Source organism: Ailuropoda melanoleuca, chromosome 10, assembly GCF_002007445.2.
Source record: "Ailuropoda melanoleuca isolate Jingjing chromosome 10, ASM200744v2, whole genome shotgun sequence".
Lineage (NCBI taxonomy): Eukaryota > Metazoa > Chordata > Mammalia > Carnivora > Ursidae > Ailuropoda > Ailuropoda melanoleuca.
The window spans coordinates 92,771,031-92,791,340 of NC_048227.1; the positions used below are offsets into that span (position 1 = coordinate 92,771,031).

At 46.6% G+C, this 20,310-nt stretch overlaps 1 protein-coding gene across 6 annotated transcripts in view; it reads left to right on the plus strand.

The window, feature by feature from the left end:
• SASH1 (SAM and SH3 domain containing 1) overlaps positions 1-20,310 on the plus strand; it is a 242,493-nt gene that overhangs the window by 195,060 nt on the left and 27,123 nt on the right. For 5 of the 6 annotated variants that reach the window (XM_034669264.1, XM_034669262.1, XM_034669263.1 and 2 more), the window contains 3 exons: positions 8,036-8,168; positions 13,142-13,488; positions 18,840-18,914. In XM_034669264.1, the coding sequence (XP_034525155.1) occupies positions 8,036-8,168; positions 13,142-13,488; positions 18,840-18,914 (555 nt within the window). Of the gene's footprint in view, positions 1-2,912; positions 3,060-8,035; positions 8,169-13,141; positions 13,489-18,839; positions 18,915-20,310 lie in introns of those variants that run through there. The other variant, XM_019801027.2, reaches the window with a different exon arrangement.

Genomic DNA, 20,310 nt, shown 5'->3' on the forward strand with positions numbered 1-20,310 from the left:
TGTGTGCTAAGTAAGGTCAAGTCTACGCAGTGAACAAACAAGCGATGCCCTTCCTTCATGAGGTGTGTTCCCCACTTTCCACCTGTCCTCCACCAAGACGCTTCCCAGGGTGGCCTGGCCCACCTACAGCTTACTCAGATACCACCGATAGGGCTGGGAACGATGGGGTTGGAGAGTCTAAACATCTTCATGGCACGTGGATGACACGCACGTTTACCGAGGGCCCATGTGGTGGGACCCGTGTGTGGGACCTGTGTGGGGCACCATGAATACAAGGGGTGGGGCGGAACAGACATGGTCCCTGTCCCTGTGGATCTTCCTGTCTTCAAAACGATGAGCTGTTGGATGCCCGTGTGGTAGCCAACCCTGAGTACCTTCATAAAGTCCGGAATCATCCTCTGAGAGCTGTGGCAGTGACAGCTAACAGGGTGGACAGGAGGAGTAGGCCTCTCGGAGGATAGGCAGGGATGTGTCTTTCCGCCGAGCTCCTCACAGAACCTGGGGCCGTCAGGGCCTGGCTTCCTGTGTGTCTCACACTGACGCCGTTGCCCACCAGGCCTTAGGTCTCACATTCAAGGTCTTTTTTTACCTTCTTAAGAATTCTGGGAGGCTTATCACTGCCTATTTTATAAATGAGAGAAATTAAGATGAATCCTGTTCACAAGTGGCATAAAGGGGCCCTGAGCCCACCTCTGCCAGATTCCTGAGTTCTGGCTCCTAATTCTGCTTAGAATCTTCTCTGCATCGAAACAACCTGTTCGGGGCACCTGGGTGGCTCAGTCGGTTGATCATCTGCCTTTGGCTCAGGTCATGATCTCAGGGTCCTGGGATCGAGCCCCAGAGTGGTTCCCTGCTCAGCGGGGAGTCTGCTTCTCCCTCTCCCTCTGCTGCTCCCCCTACTTGGGCCCTCTCTCCCTCTCTCGCTCTGTCACATAAAATCTTCAAAAAATAAATATGTAAACAACCTGTTCAGACCCAGCCTCAGATGTTGGCCCTATCAGTAGCTCTCGTGTCTTTTCTTTGCCTTTGCCATGTACACGGCACCTGGAACAGCAGTTTCTAAGAATGAGAATGGGTCTTGTTTGAATTCCAATCAGTAGTAGACTACAGCTGCAGTGAGCACTTCCTGAGCTCCACTTGCTGATGGTACAGACGCAATTTTTAAAACAACGCTCTAAGATTGATGTTATTAGATGACATTCCCGTGGAGGGATACTAAGACCCATAAAAGTGAAATGATTTGCTGGAGGACTTGGCAATTGAAAGCCAGGTTGTTCCAGCTCCAGAGGCTTTCGGCTTTTCTCTTCCCTTTAGCGCACTCCCGTTGGGGCATAATACGTTTTCTTGGTTTGCACCAAGTCACCAGGAAATTCAGCTAAGGCCTTGTACTGACCATTTTAAGGAACTCTAAGCATCACGTTACAGGCCCTGTGGTTGGCAGTCATGGTGGAGAAAGCTCCTGTGCAGGTGGGGGGGGGGGCAAAACTGTGAAGTTTCACATTCTGTGCCTGCCATTGACTGTCTGTGAAATTAGGGCACATGTGTAAATGCCCAGCACGGTGCCTGCGGAGTACGAGCAGTCAGTACTTAGGGGTGTTGGAAGATTAATGTCAGGAAAGCACCTGCCACCGATTGGGGTACACGTGGGCCCTCAGCAGGCAGTGGGGAAGGGAGTGTTCGTGAAACCAGAGAAGGTGTAGGGAAGCGGGTCGGCAGAACTAGGCTGTATAGGGAAGGTGTAGCAGACCCTGTGGGGAGAAATAGTAGGAAAGTCCATTAATAGGGGTAGGAGGAGACCCTTCTGGGGAAGAAGGAAAATAGGAGGAGAGGGGAATTCATGCAGTTCTTGCTGAAGAGTGAGAGGTGCCAAGGGGGCCCAGGAAAAGGGGGTGGGGCTCTGGTGCTCTGTGACACAGCCTGGGACCTCTGCATGGTAAGAAAGTGTGTGTGTGTGTTGTGTGGTGTCCTACCAAGAGAGGTGACCTTGCATCATAATAAATAAATGCCCACACAGGGAGAGAGGCACCTAGGACTGGGCAGCCCAGACCGCCCAGTAGGAATACGTGACTTACCCAACTGAATGAGTTACTCCTGAAATCCAGACCGGGCTTGCAGCCCATGCCATGGAGACTGCATACAGGTTTTCAGACCTGTCCTGTTTAGATGACATTCTGTTGCAGTAAGAGCGTGTGCCTATGGCTCCCCAGACACCCCTGAGACAATGAAATGGTCATCTTGTGACACAGTCCCTGTGCACACATTTCTAGAATACAAGAGAACTCAGCTGCTCTGAGGTGACCACTGAAACAACTTGGTAAGACAGTTTTAGAAGCATTACTGGACAGGAAATATCTACGTTTACTTGAGTAGTTAAAATAGAAAAAAAGAGTGGGGAGAGACAGAAAGTGACAACTCCAGGAAAAAACCAAAATCACAAGTTTTAATTCAGTAATGTCACAAATAGCCATTGGAAGGTGTCTATTTTCAATCGAGACTACTCCCTTCAGGGGGTGTTTGGAAGAATATCTGCAAAAGAGATCTTTTTTAAGTTCAGTCACTTGCAAGGGTTAGTCCTTGTCCCGGATTTGCTCAGATTCCCGCGTTCTTTTTTTCTCTCTCTGGAATTCCATAGACAGTAATTAAGGAACTGGGGGCCAGCGGGAGGTCAGGGAGCCTTCGTCAGTGAAAACAGGGATTGTTTGCCACGTACAACACTCCCTTTTTTCCTGGTGGTGAATAGGAGATTTGCTTAGAGCCGATGACTTATGCCTTTCTTACAAGTTATGCAGTTAGCAGGGAACTGGGGAATCAGGCAGCAAGCAGAAAGCAGCTAATTGAATCCAGTGTCTTCACTTTTTCCTCCTTCGGATACTAATCTGTGCTGGTGGAGCCTGTCTGATCATGTAACTCCAAAGGAACATGTTTGAGGAGTGCCTCAAGCTCACTTGGAGATTACAGAGTTGACGGACGCAGAGGGAAGCCGTTCTCAGCGTGGGGAGGGGGCGGGGGTGCCAGCAGAGCTCAGCATCGCCCCTCACGCCTGCTCGATGCCGAAGCCGGTAAGTCTGCCGGGTGTGGTTCGTGTGAAAGGGAGAATGTGCTTTCTGTCACTGCAAGGAAAAGCTTTTTGATTGCTCCTGGCTGTGATGGCTTTCCTCTTTTCTACGCTGCGAGGTTTGTCCTTCCTTCCTTCCCTGCTCTGGAACCCGGAGCGCTCTCTCCTAGCATGCTCACCCAGATACGAAGACGTAGCTTTGGGGGGAGAAGGGTGAATATTATTTGGAGAATAGAGCGATTCCCGAGAGATTGAGTGTATGTGGTTGGAGCTCAACTGTCACTTGTGGAGGCTTTCAGTGTGGAGGGCTTGACTGCAGACAGCCTTGCATGATGTCGCTTTTCATAAACCTACAAGCGATCGGCTTCCTTCCCTTAAGGTTAATGCCACGGACAGTGCGGATCTAGGAAGTTGGAGCGACTATGTCTGATTATGCACCCAGTTAGCCAGAAACCGTTTTGTGAATTTCATAAGCAAATACATTTCCAGTTTCGGAATACATTCAGAAATGCTTAAATATCTTATAGTGTTACGAGTGTGGCTCCAGGGGAGATAAATTGACTTCGTCTGGCTGTTAATTGGGACAGTGTGCTGAGTGTTTGGAGCTGGGGAAGCAAGCTGAGTGTATTTCTGCAAAAGGCAAAGTCATATGTAATCCTGTTAGCTCAGCATGGTCTCGAGCAGTCCCCAGAAGGGTTCTGGTTGCTCTTTGCAAGTTCACTGTAACTTTTATTATGGGGCAGTGCTCCTGTGCTATGTGGCTTTTGGAGAGCATTTGTTACAGTGCATCACTGTTGCAAGAATTTTTGTTTGTTTGTTTGTTTTTTTACTGGGTCCAGTGAAGTACTTACTCTCTCTTACTGACCTGCAGTGACAGACTTGAGAGTGAGTGGATGCTTTTCGTTTGCTCCAGCACACAAATTTTTCTGTCTACAGATGCTATTAATTGTTCCCCATTTTTCCTGATCATCCTTCACGTAGCTGTGTGATGAGAAGCTCTCCACGCTGGCTCCACGTCTCTCCTATTAGAACATTGCAGATGTGTCAGGGACGCACATGTTCCAAAAGAAGATGAGAAAGGAGGAGGCTCCACCCTCCTTCGCCTGCCAAGTGGGCCCCATAGGCTCCTCATTCAGCCCCCTGGCAGGCAAATGGTGTACTATCTCTTTAAAGCAGCTATAGTTTTGTGCCTTGGCTTGGTCAATTTGTTATGGTTTAAAACTGTGGAGCCAGCTGTCTGCAATCTGATGTAATGTTGCCATGGAAACCAGAAATGAAACACTTAAGCATTCACCACAGAATTACTACATATAGCATTAGCCAAAGTAATTAAAAGTTGAGCCATATGGGCTTTCTGGTGGAAAAATCTGCAAGAGAGAGGCTGGAAATCAACTGTTTCTGTTTACAATAATGTAAATCTACTTTTCCACGTCCTTTGGTGGGATGCATTAATTGCCTTTTACACCTAAAGTTTAGAGGTGGGGAATTTTATATAGATAATTTAGTTTTTACCTTCTCATTGAGACGATGATCAGATTAAAGTTTACTTTAGTCATCTGACCTGGGGCAGGCCAGGGAAAGGAGATACCGTGCCCTGTTACAACGTGCATAAACATACACTGTTATTTTTTCACTTCAGTTTATTTCAAACCTGTTTTCTGGTAGTTCTATTTAATTCTAGGAGTCATTTCTTGGAATCAACCATTCATTTTATATGTAATGCAGATTTCCTTCATCTGTTACCAAAGTTCCTCCAGGTGCAAAGATTTCACACACTTCTTAATTAAATAGTTACTTTTAAATTCTTACACCCTCATCTCTGGGGGTGTAATTTCTGAATAAAAAGACACAACAAGGGGTGCCTGGGTGGCTCAGTTGGTTAAAAGTCTGCCTTCAGCTCAGGTCATGATCCCGGGGTCCTGGGATGCCCCAGCATCCAGCTCCCTGCTCAGCGGGGAGCCTCCTTCTCCCCCTCCTTCCCATTCGTGTTCTCTCTCGCTATCTCTGTTTCCCTCAAATAAATAAATATTAAAAAAAAAAAGACATGACAAGTTATTTTCAGTATTTGGTAAGTGGTGAGTGCTTATTTAAAAGGAGAAACATGAAATGAGGAATTTAAGCTTTAGTCCCCAGTTTAAAAGAGATGCACCCCTTTTACAGCGTCTTTATGTTAAAACAGCTAGAGAATTTTTCGAAGGCATATATTTCACAACTCCTTTTCCTCTGGACTCAGGAGGAAGTGAGAAGTCAGCACCTCTCTATCAATAAAAAGCATCCTTGGGCTACACTTGTTTAATTCCAGTGACTTCTAGGCTGATTCAAGGAGGATGTATCTTGATTGACTTTGGTTTTACATTTTTCTTCATATAAATTGGGCTGCATCTACCTTGTTTAGTGTCCAAACCATGATAATGAAAAGTTGCTGGTTGCTCTGATTTGTGATTGTCAATGGCAAACACCCCCAAAATCTTCATTTTTTTTTTTAAGGAAAATAAAAATAACATTAGTTCAAAGTTGTAAACAGCTCTTATTTCTCTAAAATAGATAGAACATGTGAAAGCAATTAAACAAGTACCTGGAATATGTTATTTTTCACCACATTGAATCGGGACAGAGGAAAGCGGGAGAGGGGGTCTTTGCCTTTAATTCTGTTGTCCTGGTTTAACTATTTCAAAAGTTCCCTCTGATGGCATGTTTCCTACATATGATTTGTCTTTGTGGAATGTGCAGGCACACACAGCCCCCACCACCAGCACCACGAGAACCAGCAGCAGTAGCAACCCCCAAGCTAGGTGCAAGTTACACACCCACACACACGCACACACATGCACACACATCACTGATTTTTCATTCTCTAATCGAGCTTCCTGTGTCTTGATTATGAAGAACCTGTGCTCATTTCGTTTTTCACTTCAGGATTTTGTATTCTTTATTTTTTTTACTTCGGAATTTTTTAATGTAAGAGTTACACACATGTCCTAGGTTTGTCCCGCTGTAGTGTTGGCTCTCCTCCTGTTAGAATTGCTTAGCTTTTGAGATGCATCAAGGAGGCGGAATCCTTTCAGTGTTTACGTGTAATTCCATGCGCTATGGTTTTGCTCGGGTGCTGATTACCCAGAATGAGGGTTCACCCAGTTCTCATTTCTCTGGTTGACCACTCCAACCATTTCATCACACATCAACAATTCAGCCAAGTAAAAATGAAAATCAAACCAGACAATTCCATTATGTAGCGGAAGCTGTACTTCAATTTCATTTTAATTGTTTACATTGTAAGTTTTAGACCAAACGCATTAAAGCTCATTGCCGGCATGCAGTGTATCCTCCCCCCCATTACCTGGGCGTTCCATTTCTGTTCTGCATGATCAGCTAAGCAGTTCACTTCAGTTCTGAAATGGAGATGCGACATCGTATCTAGGAATTTTTTGAGATTGAATACGGTTCGCAGAAGGGAAGCCTGAGAAATTCCCCTGTCCTGATGACTTGCCATTTCTGGGTTATAATAATTATTCTTCAGTGGGTGAATGGTTTGCTTATAGTCCTGCAGAAAGAAAGTACAATGGCCCTATGCTGGGAGCTCCAGGGTGAGGACAGAGGCCAGGAAATGGGTTGTATTTATCCCTTACATAGTGCCACAGAGCTACAGAAATATTTGTGCACTCACAACATGCTGCACCAATTTTCTGCCTAAGTAATTCATGGAATCTCTACCTTCTTTACCCTTGAACCACTGTTCTCTGCTAATTCTCGCGGACCTATTCCATTGTCGATCAAGTTGGGATTATGGAGAGCATTTCTTGCGCGGGGGGGGGGGGGGGGTGTTTTACATATCAAGCCAGTTGTTCAGAGCTGCGGTTTTTGTTTTGCTTCGTGTTGTTTATGTGAGGCATTTCTGTCCTTACTCGTTCTGAGAACCAGGTTTGAGGAAGTGGAGAGAAGGTGGTTGCCAGGAGGTACAGAGCCCACTGGGGCCGCCTCCAGGCTGCCCAGGGTGTGCGGCTGCATGCCTCCGCCCCCGGGCCCTGCGCTCTCGGGACTGCTGAGCACCCGGCCCGCGCAGCGCGCCCTTGGAGTTGCAGATTTCTTTTGCTTTCGCACATTTTGAACAGATAAAACAGAGGAAGCTGCATATTGAATGTTAGAGCTGACTTGGAACCAAAACCCGCATTTTGTTCACAAGGAAAGGATTGTTTTCACTGGGGTCACTGCTGCGGAGAGAGTTTTTTTTCCTCTCTCTGTAATGTTTGATACTTGAGGGAAAACAGCTGGGTTGAGCATACTTGAGTCGCTGCAAAATGAAATGGGATGCTGGGGAATATGCAGTGTGCTGTATGGCTGAAAAGGTCAGCTTTTTCCCTTGTCCCCCGTGGAGGAATGCGGGGTCTGTCCTCAGGCTTGCCTTGTGAGCTCTCAGAAGGAGCTGGGAGAGCCGGGAGGCATGGCTGAGGTGTGGCAGGCCCTCCCCACGAAGGGTGCAGAAGGCGGCTTTTTGCTTCTCTTCCTTTAGTCTGCCCTGCTGTTTTTGATTTGGGGGGAGGACTGGAACAAGTCAACAGAATTTTGGTTTGGAGGAGTCGTTGATGACCATGTTAAGCAGTACAGATGGGCCAGACAGAGGAGAGCCGGGCCCAGACCACAGCAGTGGGACTGGAATGACAGGGCTGGCCTTGCAGAGACAGTCCTGTCGGAGTCCTAAAGGAGGCCGGGCCGTCATTGACACACACATTGACACAGCCTCGTCCCACGCCTGTCCAGGGCCCCGGGGTGTGTCATGGCGCTGGGACCTGTGTTCTCCACCGCATTGGGCCCCGGGGTGGTGTGTGTGGCTCCGAGAACCCATGGGACCAGCCGGGGGTGCCCCAGGTGCAGCCACTCAGCTGCTGAGCTCAGACTGGCAGTGAGGCCAGGCTGCACTGGCTGCCAGAGCGCAGGGCCCCGGGGCAGCGATCTGATGAGCTTTTCCCTTTGTTTCTTTGCCAGTCAAGAGAACAATCGGATGATGAGACCGAGGAGTCGGTGAAGTTTAAGAGGTTACACAAGCTGGTCAGCTCCACTCGCAGGGTGAGAAAGAAACTGATCAGAGTGGAAGAAATGAGAAAGCCCAGCACGGAAGGTAAAAAAAAAAAAAAGCACACTCCGCCCTACTTATTCCAAATTAAATCAGGCGGGGTCAGCTCTTCAGTAGGAAAAGAGTATGATTTCAAGTGGAAAATGGATTGCATTCCAGCCGAGGCTGGCAGAGTGTGCCTGGGGTCTGCGCGTGAGCACGGGCGTGGCTCAGCGTGTTTGGGATCCGGGCGTCCAGCATCTGGGGGGGCTTGGTACTGTTCACGTCACAGCAGTGGGAAATGGCTGGTGTGTGACAGGGAAGGCTTCTCAAGGTGTGGTACAACTTTAATGTTGAGCGTACGCCATTTTACATCAACTTGATTTTATAACTTCTCAGCAGTAGCCTCTGTGCCCACTGAATTTAGTCCAGAGTTGATACACATCCGTCTCAAACAAACATCGAACAATCGAGGCACTTAATATCCCTTCCGATCTCCAAGGGGTAATTTGTTCTTCCTGTAAACAGTCTCAAGACTCTGTTCAGATGGGGCTCTAAGGACCTTCCGCTCTGAGTGGATCTGAAGAGCTATATTGCTGGCTAAGCTGCTTGTCAGATGAAGCAGTAATGTCAGAAGGGGCACGAGCTTGGATTTATTGTACTGAATAGTTAACCTTTGAAGTGTGATTATGACAGTTTCAATCGCAGCCGTATTCGTCACTTCTGTTGTTAGTGTGCATTTGCAGCATCTTGTAAGATTCTCCCAAAAGGATAAAATAAAAGAATAAGATTTCCTGTTTGGAAAATAATAAGTGAACTGAAAAAAAAAATACTGGAAAGAATAGGTCTTATTTTTAAAAAGCACATGACTTGTTAAAATATCATAACTACATTTTGAGGAATTTCAAAAATTTAAAGTATAGATTTGAAAATGATCATTGAGAGGCCTTTTTGTCGTGCATAAATAAAATCAAGGCATGGAGAGAACTGGAATTTCCCGAGTTACATAGATGAGAGTTTCCTGTTGTTTTTATTGCTGTTTCTATATTTCTGTTTGCTGTAATTATTTATCATTTTAAATCCACTAGAGGAATACTAGAGGTGAGGGGATTACTAGGGGAGTGTGGAGGTGAGAAAGGGAAAGAAGGGAGGAGGGCCAGTGAGAGAGACGTGCTTATGGGCAATTTCACAGAGTTGTGTTGAATTCCAGGTTTCGTTTGGGTGTCTTCTTGCATGGTAGTTCGGCTTGCCTTTGGGTGCAGTGCTGATTTTACATTGGATGTTTTAACACCTGCTTGTCACTCGTGGTTTTCACAGTACAGAATATCGCCTGATTTCCTCTCACTGGCAGCTCTTAATGAAATCACACACACAGTGTCCATTGGTAATAGTAAGGAGAACCATATGGAATTGCCATCATCCAGCCTGGGACACCACATTTTAAAACAAACCTCTCACACTTGCTAAAATTAAATCTCAAATATAGTAAATGGATTGGTGGGTCTTGTCCATGAATGAGCACACATGAGTGGCGTGCGGGGTACTCTGGGCCTACCAGCCGGGTGCCCATACGTACAGCGTTGTCATGGGCATTAGGGCCACCTTTCCAACTATCTCTGAGAGACATAGTTGACAAAAGGGAAGGGTAGCTACCTGGAGGGGTAGCTGTCAGGTAAAGCATAGTAATTGTATGGACTTCTAGTCCTGAACTTGAATTCATCTGGTTATGAATTAGGTGCCACTGATGGAAGATGGAGTAAATGAGCTTGAGTCCCCGTTAACCTCTGGTGTCTGATGATTTGGAGAGCTGGGCTGCCACTAACCGGGCTTGTCCGTTTTGCCAGGAGAGGTGTCAGGTGTGTGTGAGTGCAGGGCATCCGCTTGGGGCTGCCCCCGACCAGACTGTAGCACTGTCCTCCAAGTCCTGTGAGTGGTGCTCTCTGAGGTTCCTCATTGGCAGAACTGGCCACTGATTCTGCAAAGCAGGAAAGAGTCACATTCCCAGTCACCCTTCCTTCACTTTCCCGGGACCTTCAAAGAGTTGAGGCTTTCACTTCCTACGTGTCTGTGCCAATACTAAGGTGTCTGAAGGATAATTCACCTGTCCCGAGAGCATCGTGTGTGCCAGCCACTTTCTACACACCTTGGGTTTGATGTTCCTTCTAATATGTCCTCCTCAGCATAGCCACCAGAGGCAGGCATTAACACTGTCCTCATTGCACACATGAGGGAACGGACACCCCAGGAGGTTAAATAATTCACTCAAGGTCACTGAGCCAGCTGGCAGACGGCCCAGAATTAAGTCCAGACAGCCTGGGTCTCCACTCTGCTCCCACCTCTTCCCCACCCCTCAGCTCTACAGTCCTGTGAGAGAGAGACAGAGAGAGGAGAGGAGAGAGAGAAAGCCCAGTCTCTGACCTAGTCTCACCCTTGTGACTGAGTTTCAAGTCCTTATCTGGGGCATGGATGGCCCTAGACGATATTCAGTCTTAGGCCTGGTCAGTGCCCTTTGCCCATTTTTGTGTTTTGTCCCCTAGAGCTGATACCCACCTACCCTCCTCTCTCATGAGGCTCAGCTTATCTGTGACCCAGTAATAAATCATTAGCTTTTGTACAGTGCTTTTTAGCTTATAGTGCATTCACATATTTCTTTTCATTTAATTTTATCCTCTTCAGTGGCCTTGCAGTAGATATTTCTAAGATAGGCAGACATTACAGGTGAGGAAACAGACTGAGAGAGATGAAATTATTGCCCAAGGTCATGGAGACGGTGAGTAGCAGAGTACGAGCTGGAATCAGGGCACAAAGCTGTGTTCTTGGCATTAAGTCATCCCAGACCCTAGCCCCGTCCGCACTCGGATCTCAGGGACGAGGATAGATAAAGGTCATTACATGTAGTAGGTCACACCAAATCACCATGGGGTCAGAGCATGGTGACTGCCATTCTTCCGAAGGATGATTGTACTTGGAGGTCCCAGAATGAGAGCAGCGGTGCTCTAAACCCAACCAATCAAGTCCAGGCTCGGGGCAGACCCAGACAGAAGAACTCGCACCATGTAAGGCCTGCCCCCAGCACACAGGCTGATGCAGCCACTTGAGAAGCACTGGCCACTTTTCCCTCCAAAGTCCGTACCAAACGCAGACTTCTTAGAACCAGGAGGCAGAACTATAGGTCATGGGCAGATGCAGACCAGCTGGTTGCAGACTCAACACCTGCCGTGGAAGTATTAGAAGCTCTGATGATAGCCCTAAATATAGAGTCCAGAAAATTCCCAGACCACTGTTGGGTGACAGGTCGTTAAAATATCCAGTAGACCCACCTGAATTCCCTGAGGCCCCTTCAGACTGTAGGTAGGTGAGGGCCTTGCGCGTCTCCAAGGACACCAGGGCAAAATGGAAAGCCGTGGTCTGTGGTCTGGACACATATATACAGGAGTCCAGGGCTGGGCCTCTGCCACCAGGTTGTGCCTCTTATCTTGGTCCCTTCTTCCCGAGAGTGGAGGGTGGATTTTATCTAGAAGAGATTGCCATGTTTACTTCTCACAGCAGAAGGACCCTTGTCCTCCATACCTTGTTAGTCAGGTGCCCTGAGGACAGAGCAGGAGACTTCCACGATTTTTGCACACTGCCTCTGATCCAGCGAATATCCGCTCAGAATCCTAGACTTTGCTGTTAAACTGTCATGAAAGATCCGGGAGTAGTCCTCCAGGGAATACATTTGTGCTGCGGGTGATGGCGAACTTTGGACTGGACATGGTCTTCAGACTCCCTCCCCACCAGTGTCTCTGTGACATCAGAATCAATCTCGGGTTCTATTTCATAACCACATTTCTTATTTCCTTCACATTTTTAACAGTAACTCCCATCAGTTGGAAAAGCAGGAAACCTTTAGAATTTGAAAGGACTGCTACCAATCCTTTCGTCCTTCCCCTCTCTGAAGTGCGCAGCTTGCTCTGACATTTACCTGTGTGCCGGCACCCTCACCCCAGCCGGTATATTTAGGGCCATCCCTCTGTTCCAAGGAACTTTTTATTTTTTTCCCTTTCACAGTTCAGCTGGTGGAAAGCTGCAGTGCTCAAAAGTTTCCTTATAATTAAAGGGACACAGCCAGTTAGGATCACTACACCCACAGTTTGACCTACTTCTTTTTCACATCTGTTCACATAACACACGCAGGAAAGAACTCAGTTTTCCTGCCAGTGAGTCCAAACCTTTCCACTGGGCTCTGGAGGGCTTGGCTCAATACCTTGCTCCGGGGAAGGCTTCAAGAGCTGGAATCCTTGAAACAAAGTGGAACGCTCGATGGGGCTGCCTGCGTGTCCAGGCCCTTAAATGCCCCTGCTGCTTCCTAGCAGGGCCGGTCCATGGCAAGTCTGGCTGGAATCACCCAGTTCCCTAAGTTTTTGTGTTTGGCTTGTCACCTGGGGACCATCTGTCAGTTGCATTTGCACGCTATAACCCTGTATGGTGTCTTTGCACCCAAACTGCCTTGGTGATTTAATTACTTGCATGGCACATGTACCAATAAAAAAATCACTGTCAGCCACGTGGCATTCATCACACTCTGACTGTAAAAAACCAAGCGGACTCACCAGGAGGGCCTTTCAGAGGCGGGAAGGTTTCTGATTCCTAGCTTCTGGGGACTGCACTTACAAACTGGGGAAGGTAATCCTGTTTGGAGGGGGGAGGGGAGGGGTAGTTATCCTTTTCCAAATGGCATTTTGAACAGGTTTCTTAAGGTGTGTGTTCTACAAAGATATTTAGAGAAGGAGAAGAAAACACACCCAATACCCTTTAACATGAAGCTCGTGTGAAACCATACATTTGCACAGTTTGATTCTTTTTTCCTTGCATTTATTTGAGCGGGAGCTGGGTTTATGGAGAGCGTAGGCCATACGGGGAGGGGATCGCTGTGGTGTCTGCGAGGACTGGCTTATTCTTTGTAGGGCAGGGGCTGTAACAGAAGAAAGATCTGGGCGAGGGGACGTGGAGGTATATTTACAAGAGACCGTGAACCCTTCGTATTGATTTCCCTCCAGGTGGGGAGGAGCACGTGTTTGAGAACGCCCCGGTCCTGGACGAAAGGTCCGCCCTTTACTCTGGAGTGCACAAGAAGCCATTTTTCTTTGATGGCTCTCCTGAGAAGCCTCCGGAAGATGATTCGGACTCTCTCACCACGTCTCCGTCGTCCAGCAGCCTGGATACCTGGGGAGCTGGCCGGAAGTTGGTCAAAACCTTCAGCAAAGGAGAGAGTCGGGGCCTGATTAAGCCCCCCAAGAAGATGGGGACGTTCTTCTCCTATCCGGAAGAAGAGAAGGCCCAGAAGGTTTCCCGCTCCCTCACGGAGGGGGAGATGAAGAAGGGTCTCGGATCCCTGAGCCACGGGGTAAGTACAGACGGTGTTTGCTTCTATGACAGCCACCGGCGTCGGCACCACCTTCTGGTGTCCCTGGAGGAGGTTCAGAGCGTCCGGAAGCAAATCCGCTTGAAGAAAACGGATACTAACTATTCGTGTTCCAGAGCCTTTCTCTGCCAGCGTCCCTCCAGAAAAGGCGTCCACGGCACCGCCTGCGACCTGCAGCTGCTCCGGCAGAAGCCCAAAGGGGGAGGGGGCTGCGGCGCCCCCGGCAGGAGGGCGCGCGCGCGGCCGGCGGTCAGCGAGTTCAACATCACGTACGTGGTGGAGCGGAGCCTGTACAGCCACCTGAACCTGACCCAGCTTGTGCGGCCCGCCTCGGACAGGACCCTGAGCAAGGCCGAGAGGCAGGACCTGCGGCGGTGCTTGCTGGAGGAGGAGGAGGAGACAAAGAGGAAGTGGGCCGCCACGGTCGACCGCTGTACTAAAAGGGTTCTCTTGAGAATCCACCAGAAGTCTGTGAGTCCCAGAGAGGGTCACCAGGACGGCCTTGTCATTTCTTTGAGGTGCAGTCAAGCATTATGGCCTCTCCTCCGGGGGGCCTGGCGCCCTCCCCCTCTCCTCTGCTCCTGACTTCGCGACTTCAGGGTCCATTCCGCCAGCCCCTCAGATTTCTGACCCTACTTTCATGTAGCACTGGTTTCTTTTCCATTTGTCCTCTTGCCAGTTGAAGCTGTTTGATTTTTAATTGAAACTAAACACTAGTGATGATCCAGAGAAGGGCTTTCAGAGTACAGGGGTGGGGTTTGGCCTCCTTCTAGGAGTGGCTGTCTTGATTCTCAGCCATCCGTCACTTGACCTCAGAGAAGCTGATTCAAAACAGAAGGACGTGTTGCCCTTAAAAGACACGTTTATTCTTTCGGCTAATTAAAACAATAGAAACTGGCTCACGGAAGGGTTGTCATCAATACAATCATCGATTTGGTGATTTGAAAACTTTGTAAAGTCCATTTCTTTTATTAGTAGGGCCAAGCAGAAAGTTCTTAAATGTAAAGGGGAAAAAATATTAGAGCTCTTTTGTTTTACTTAAATCTGTTTGATAGTCTGTCTTCTTAAACAGAGGGGTCGACATTTAGAAATGTCTTCCACGGCCCCATAGATTGGTCTGTACATAGCAAGGAATAAAGTACTTATATTCAAAAATACTGAATTAGGGGCGCCTGGGTGGCACAGCGGTTGGGCGTCTGCCTTCGGCTCAGGGCGTGATCCCGGCGTTATGGGATCGAGCCCCACATCAGGCTCTTCTGCAGGGAGCCTGCTTCTTCCTCTCCCACTCCCCCTGCTTGTGTTCCCTCTCTCGCTGGCTGTCTCTATCTCTGTTGAATAAATAAATAAAATCTTTTAAAAAAAAATACTGAATTATTAGAGACCTAGTAAGATTGTTTTAGACTTATGTTGAACCATGTAAAATGGCACAGAGGAGAGCTGTGGGCTTCCTGGCCCCCTGCCCCCCAGCGCCCCGTTCAATCCACTGGGGCTGTAGCTGTGTCCCCTGTAAGGGTCTGAAGGAACTGCAGTGTGACCTCCCACAGGGGCTTTTCCTGGGCTTCCTAGACCTAGTTCGTGCGTCAGATATTCTTCCCTGGACAGCTGCTGTAACTTCATTCTGTCGACTTCTGCGTCTTGTGGAAACGGAGACCGACTGGTCCATGCCATCCCTAAAATGACCCTCACGGTTCCAAAAGGACTGGCAGATCTATCCTAGCCTTTAGGTTTTCCAGATGTTCTGGAGCTTATTTTCTATTTTTTTCTCATTCATACAAGTCTTCTAACACTTTAATACTATGACAGCTTCCCTTCTGGCTCTTTCTATACGTCATGGCAATAGTTTGTGGTTGGTTCTGTATTTGTTGTACATTAACAGAATTCTCTTTCTCCTTCAGTTCTGACCCATAGGTGAACCAGTCCTGGTATAATTTATTAACTTGGGAGGGGCTCTGCCCAGTTCGTCTGCACATGACCTTGATAGGACAGATCTACCTCTTCTCTGTTAACTGGTTACTCGCCCCCATGGACTTAAATCATGTCATACTGAGAATTTTTCCACCTTGAGTACCTTGAATTCCTCATGCATCCCTCCTACTTATTGCCAGGCTAATGATGTAACTTGTGCAAGACTTTCTAGAAGTTATATTTTTAAGATTTGTGCTAATTAAGTTGTGGGCCAGTGATTAATTCTTCACTAATGCTGAGTATGGACATGAGGCAAGTTTCTTTTCAAGCACCACATTTTTCCTCCTTATAAATATGGTGGCACTGTGTAGTCTCTATCCCAGATGTCACCCAAGGTTGGACATTTTTCAGGTACTGTGAGCCTGAGGGAGTACTGGACAGCTCTACTACGTGCTGAAATACGTGTTCAGTACTGAATTAGAAATTTGCACAAACCTTTTCTTGTTAAGTATAACTGCACAACCAGGAAGATGAAATTTAATTTTCTAATCGTTCAGAGAATGTAAGGGGAAATATGCATTTTAGCAACAGACTTTTTAGGGTGGTTTGGTTTGGTTTGATGGGATTAATCTCTTTGCTTGGTTTACTTGAACGGTCTTTTCTGTCCTTGTCATTATCTCCGCCGCTTTGTCTGAAAGTGCACAGTTTCCTTTACTTTTCAAACTTGATCCTTTTGTCTTTCAAAAAATGCCATATTTGCTTGATGAACCCTCAGGGAAATGATAATGCTGTATATTCACTGGAAATGGTCACCTGTCTTGCTTTTTATTTGGTCATTCAATTTTTGTTTGGGGGAACAGGCATGCATGACATTTTGGAATTTTGTCCGTTTTTAAAATCCAACCCCCCGTGCCCACCCAAAACATGTTTTCAACTGCATGACCATTCCATCGACTGGCTCTCCTCATCCCCAAGCATCTCTCCCAAATGTTTTTATCGTTACCTGTACCGGAGACACAGGAACTTAAAACCTCACCTAGGTTTCAGTTATGTAGATCACCAAAGGCGAAGACGGGTTTACTTTCTTTTACTGTTCTCTCTACAATTCGTGTGTTCTGTTGAAGGAGTGCTGTTTCGAGAACTACTTCGTATTACAGAAAAAGCTGAAGATTCGGTCAAGCGACGTCTGTTGTTCTGTTCTTTGTCTCTCCTCCACTGGTGAAGAAGAGTCTGTTCCAGACACCGTAGCACAGCACCAGGAGAGGTCATAGTTGGTAGCTAAGAAACCCGCTCCACTCTTCACTCTGAGGTTTTCATTTTAGGAAGAAATGCCTACAGCTGGCATATGAAGACATAAACGAGCTTCTAATTTATTGCAGTAAAGTTTCCACATAAATTCTTTCTCAGTTATTTCATATGCATCAGAAAGTACGTGCTGGGCTCCAGTGTTACAGTCGATGCTGGAATTTAAAGCAGGGAAATGCAGAAGCCATAAAATGAAGAGGCATCTGGGTGCCATACTGTATCTGTGAAGCCCTGAGTAACAGGAAAGGAACTAGGAGAAAATCACTGCCTTTGCAAAAATGTGAAAATCTATTTGGCAGTATAAGCTGGAAAGGGAAGGTAAATGTTAAAAATTAGCCTGAGAGGTGGCCATAATCTTGCTTGCCAGGTTGGGAGATTTGGTGAGTGTTTTTGAATAAAGCAATCTTTCTCTTTCTATAGAGTAGAATACAGTTAGGTTGACTGTATGGGAGATCAGATTGTCCATTGATACTTAATATAAAATTAGAATTATGTCCATGGTAGATAACTTCCAGCAGCAATGGCAGCTTTGGTGAAGGAGAAAAACAGTTGTATGGCCTCCTGAGTTTGGTTATCCTGAGGTGCCCCCCTGCAACACTTCTGTACCCCTGGCCCCTCCACTCTGCTGTGCCTGCCGGCTCTTACTTCCTGGTCCATTCCTGGGAAACTCTGATTTTCTAATGGAAGCTCGTAGAATGTAAGGCCCAGAACTGAGCTTCAGCCCTTCGTTTGCATGTTTAGAGCAGTGATTAAGCCTAAACTCGAGGATGGTAATTGTCGGGACAAGCTGCCGAATCCTCAGAGCAGCCGTGATGACAGGTGGACGGCCAGCATTCACAACACCCCTGCTTCTCCTCACGGACAAAGCCAAGTTCAGAGTCTAAGTACTTTACCTGTCACACAGGAAGTAAGGGGCAGGACCAAAGCTGTCTGCACGATTCCAGAAACCTTGGCATTTTCCTTCCTGGATAGTTCTGCTTTCGCAACTCAGTTACTATATATCTCAAGTATATTTATTCTAAACAGGCAATGTTTATAGTCTACATTGTGCTTTTCTGTTCATTTCTTCCACTGAACAGCTGTTAACGAGATTTCTTTGAGAAACAAGTAATATAAAATATTGGCACCCAAGTCTGCTATTCAGCTTTTATTACCATTTGCTTAAAAAGTAAATCAGTTTTAACAGAAATTAATGTGCTTTGAGTCTGTTTTACAGATTTTTGGGGGGTGGGGGAGGGAGTTGTCATCGAGTAGCTTTTGCTGGAAAAACAACAGAATTCAAAGCATGTTCTGAAATATAAAATTGCTGAAATAGAAGTAATTCTATAAAGATTGAAACCAGCTAGAGGACAAGCAGGTTTTCTTTTTAACATCATGTTTTTCCTATTGGAATTAAAGAGTGTGGTCAAAGACAGTCACTGAATCAACCTTTTCTTTCTGGGCAAATGTGGTATCTTCATGCACTAAGCAAAAGGGTCATGATTAGTTAAGTTGGGCAGTTAGATGGGAAGTTAGCAGTATTTTTGGCTAGGTCAAGGAAGCAATGAGTGAGTAATCCTCTTGGCCTGATTGGACAACTATAAACATAACCTTTTTTCCCCTTCTCAGCGATTTAAAACCAAACAAAACAAGACTCTGTTAGAAAAGCCTGCTGTCAGTGGCAGAGCTATAGAGGATTTCAGACCTGGGTTTCCAAGACCACTCTGAGCACATGAGTCCCCTGATACATTTTTCCTCCTCGTCACTACAGTGTGCAGCTGATACCAGGGGACTGGAAGGGGATGTTCTGTTGCTAAGCGACAGGGAATCTTAGAGCACTTAACACGTGGGTGGTTTTTTGTTGTATTTTTTTTTTTTTTTAACCAGTTGGTTTTTGCATGTTAAGGGGATTCTAGACCTCTGGGGTAGGCCCAGTTCCAGTGGCCTCTGGAAAGACATGAGGGAAATTTCCTTAAAACATGAATCATGTATTTTTTTTCATCATTCTTATTTCCTACTTTCATCCTGTAACATATTTGTGATTCAGCGATTGTCCTGCAAATGGGAAATGTGTTGGGTTGGTGCACAGCCAGCTGATGTAAACGTAACTGGATTATTCCCACCCTACCCACTCCTTTCCACAGAGAACCTGCAGTTTTGGAGGGTTTGACTTGACGAACCGTTCTCTACACATTGGCAGCAACAATTCTGACCCAGTGGTGAGTATATGCCTGAGGTAAAGCAAAAAAGGTTTGGATTCAAGCAATGTGGCTGACCTAGTTTCATATTTAGTGTCTCTGAGAAATGGTAGCGGGTAATATCGGTGATCCTACATCGTATTTGGAAAGAAACCCCATTTTACCCATCTTAGAGACGCTCTGCTGTTGCACTGGGAATGAACAATGACCGCCTCCATGCCCATAATGCCTTTGCTTCCGGTTCTCTTCAAGTTGCAAATCCAGTCTTGAGTTTGGCTTCTACGGTCCTAGTCGTTGAGTACAGATGCCTTTTGTTCACACTAGTTGCAAGTGCACAGGACTGGTACATACAGACAGTGTGCCAGGACGGAGCCCTGCGATGGGGGTGAGAGTCTGTGCCAGCGTTTCTAAGACACCAGTCTTACCACAGGCCAAGTGCATGGCCCTGTAGGAGTCTAGGTCTTTCTGATCTGGGATGTCCTGGGATGAACCCAGTCTCCTTGGGCCCAGAGCAAACCAGACTCTGCAGAGCCAAGGTTCTAGTGGCCTCACACCTGCTTCTGGATCCCCATGGGGACAGGCCACCTTCGTGGTAGACATATTCTGTTCCCTGAGGTTTCCTTTGTGAGGCTCCAAGGATATAGGTGATTTTTACCTAATGTTTTGTTTTCCCCTTATACATTTTGTCCAAAACCATGAAATTAAAATTCCGTGCTTTGTATTGGTGTATATGTCATGTGTCAGCTAAAATACCCATCTGTGATTTTTGAAGTGTTTGAGAATTTCCTGGAAGAATAATATTTTATTTGGCTATCAAATTTTATTGATTCATAAACCAGTAATTTTATGTAGTCAATCTTTAAAAAAAAAATAAGAGAGGAAATATGATTTCTTTTTCCTTTCTCAGAGGAAAGCTTTTTTTTTTCCCCTCCCCAGTGCAAAATAGAATGGGAGGTGCCCACAAGTCTAACTTGTTCAGAGAAGGAAATGTACATACTCTTAGCAGTCGACCACTCGGAGCTCTAGAGTGATGTAAGTCCGATCAGACGTTGGACTTCTGATGACTGAGATTTGCCGTTCTGTTCTTACCACTTTCCCGGGGTGATTCAGTAGTATCCTCCTCCTGTTCCCCGCTGCCGGGATATGTGAACGTAATCACTCTTTATCAATGAGATGCAGTCCCCCTGGGTATCTAAAATGATGAGGAAACGTATAATTGGAGAAGAATATACTAAGATTAAAAAAAATAATAAGTGACCCACATCCCACTTTAAACAAACAAACATGCAAAAGCCCTTTAGTGAGTAGCTTTTAATTTTCAGTCGAAAAGACAACAGCACCGAGTTAACACAGGAAAAGATTTGATGATCCTAGGGGAGGCCAGTACTTTCTGAGAGGTAGAACATTAATGGTTTGG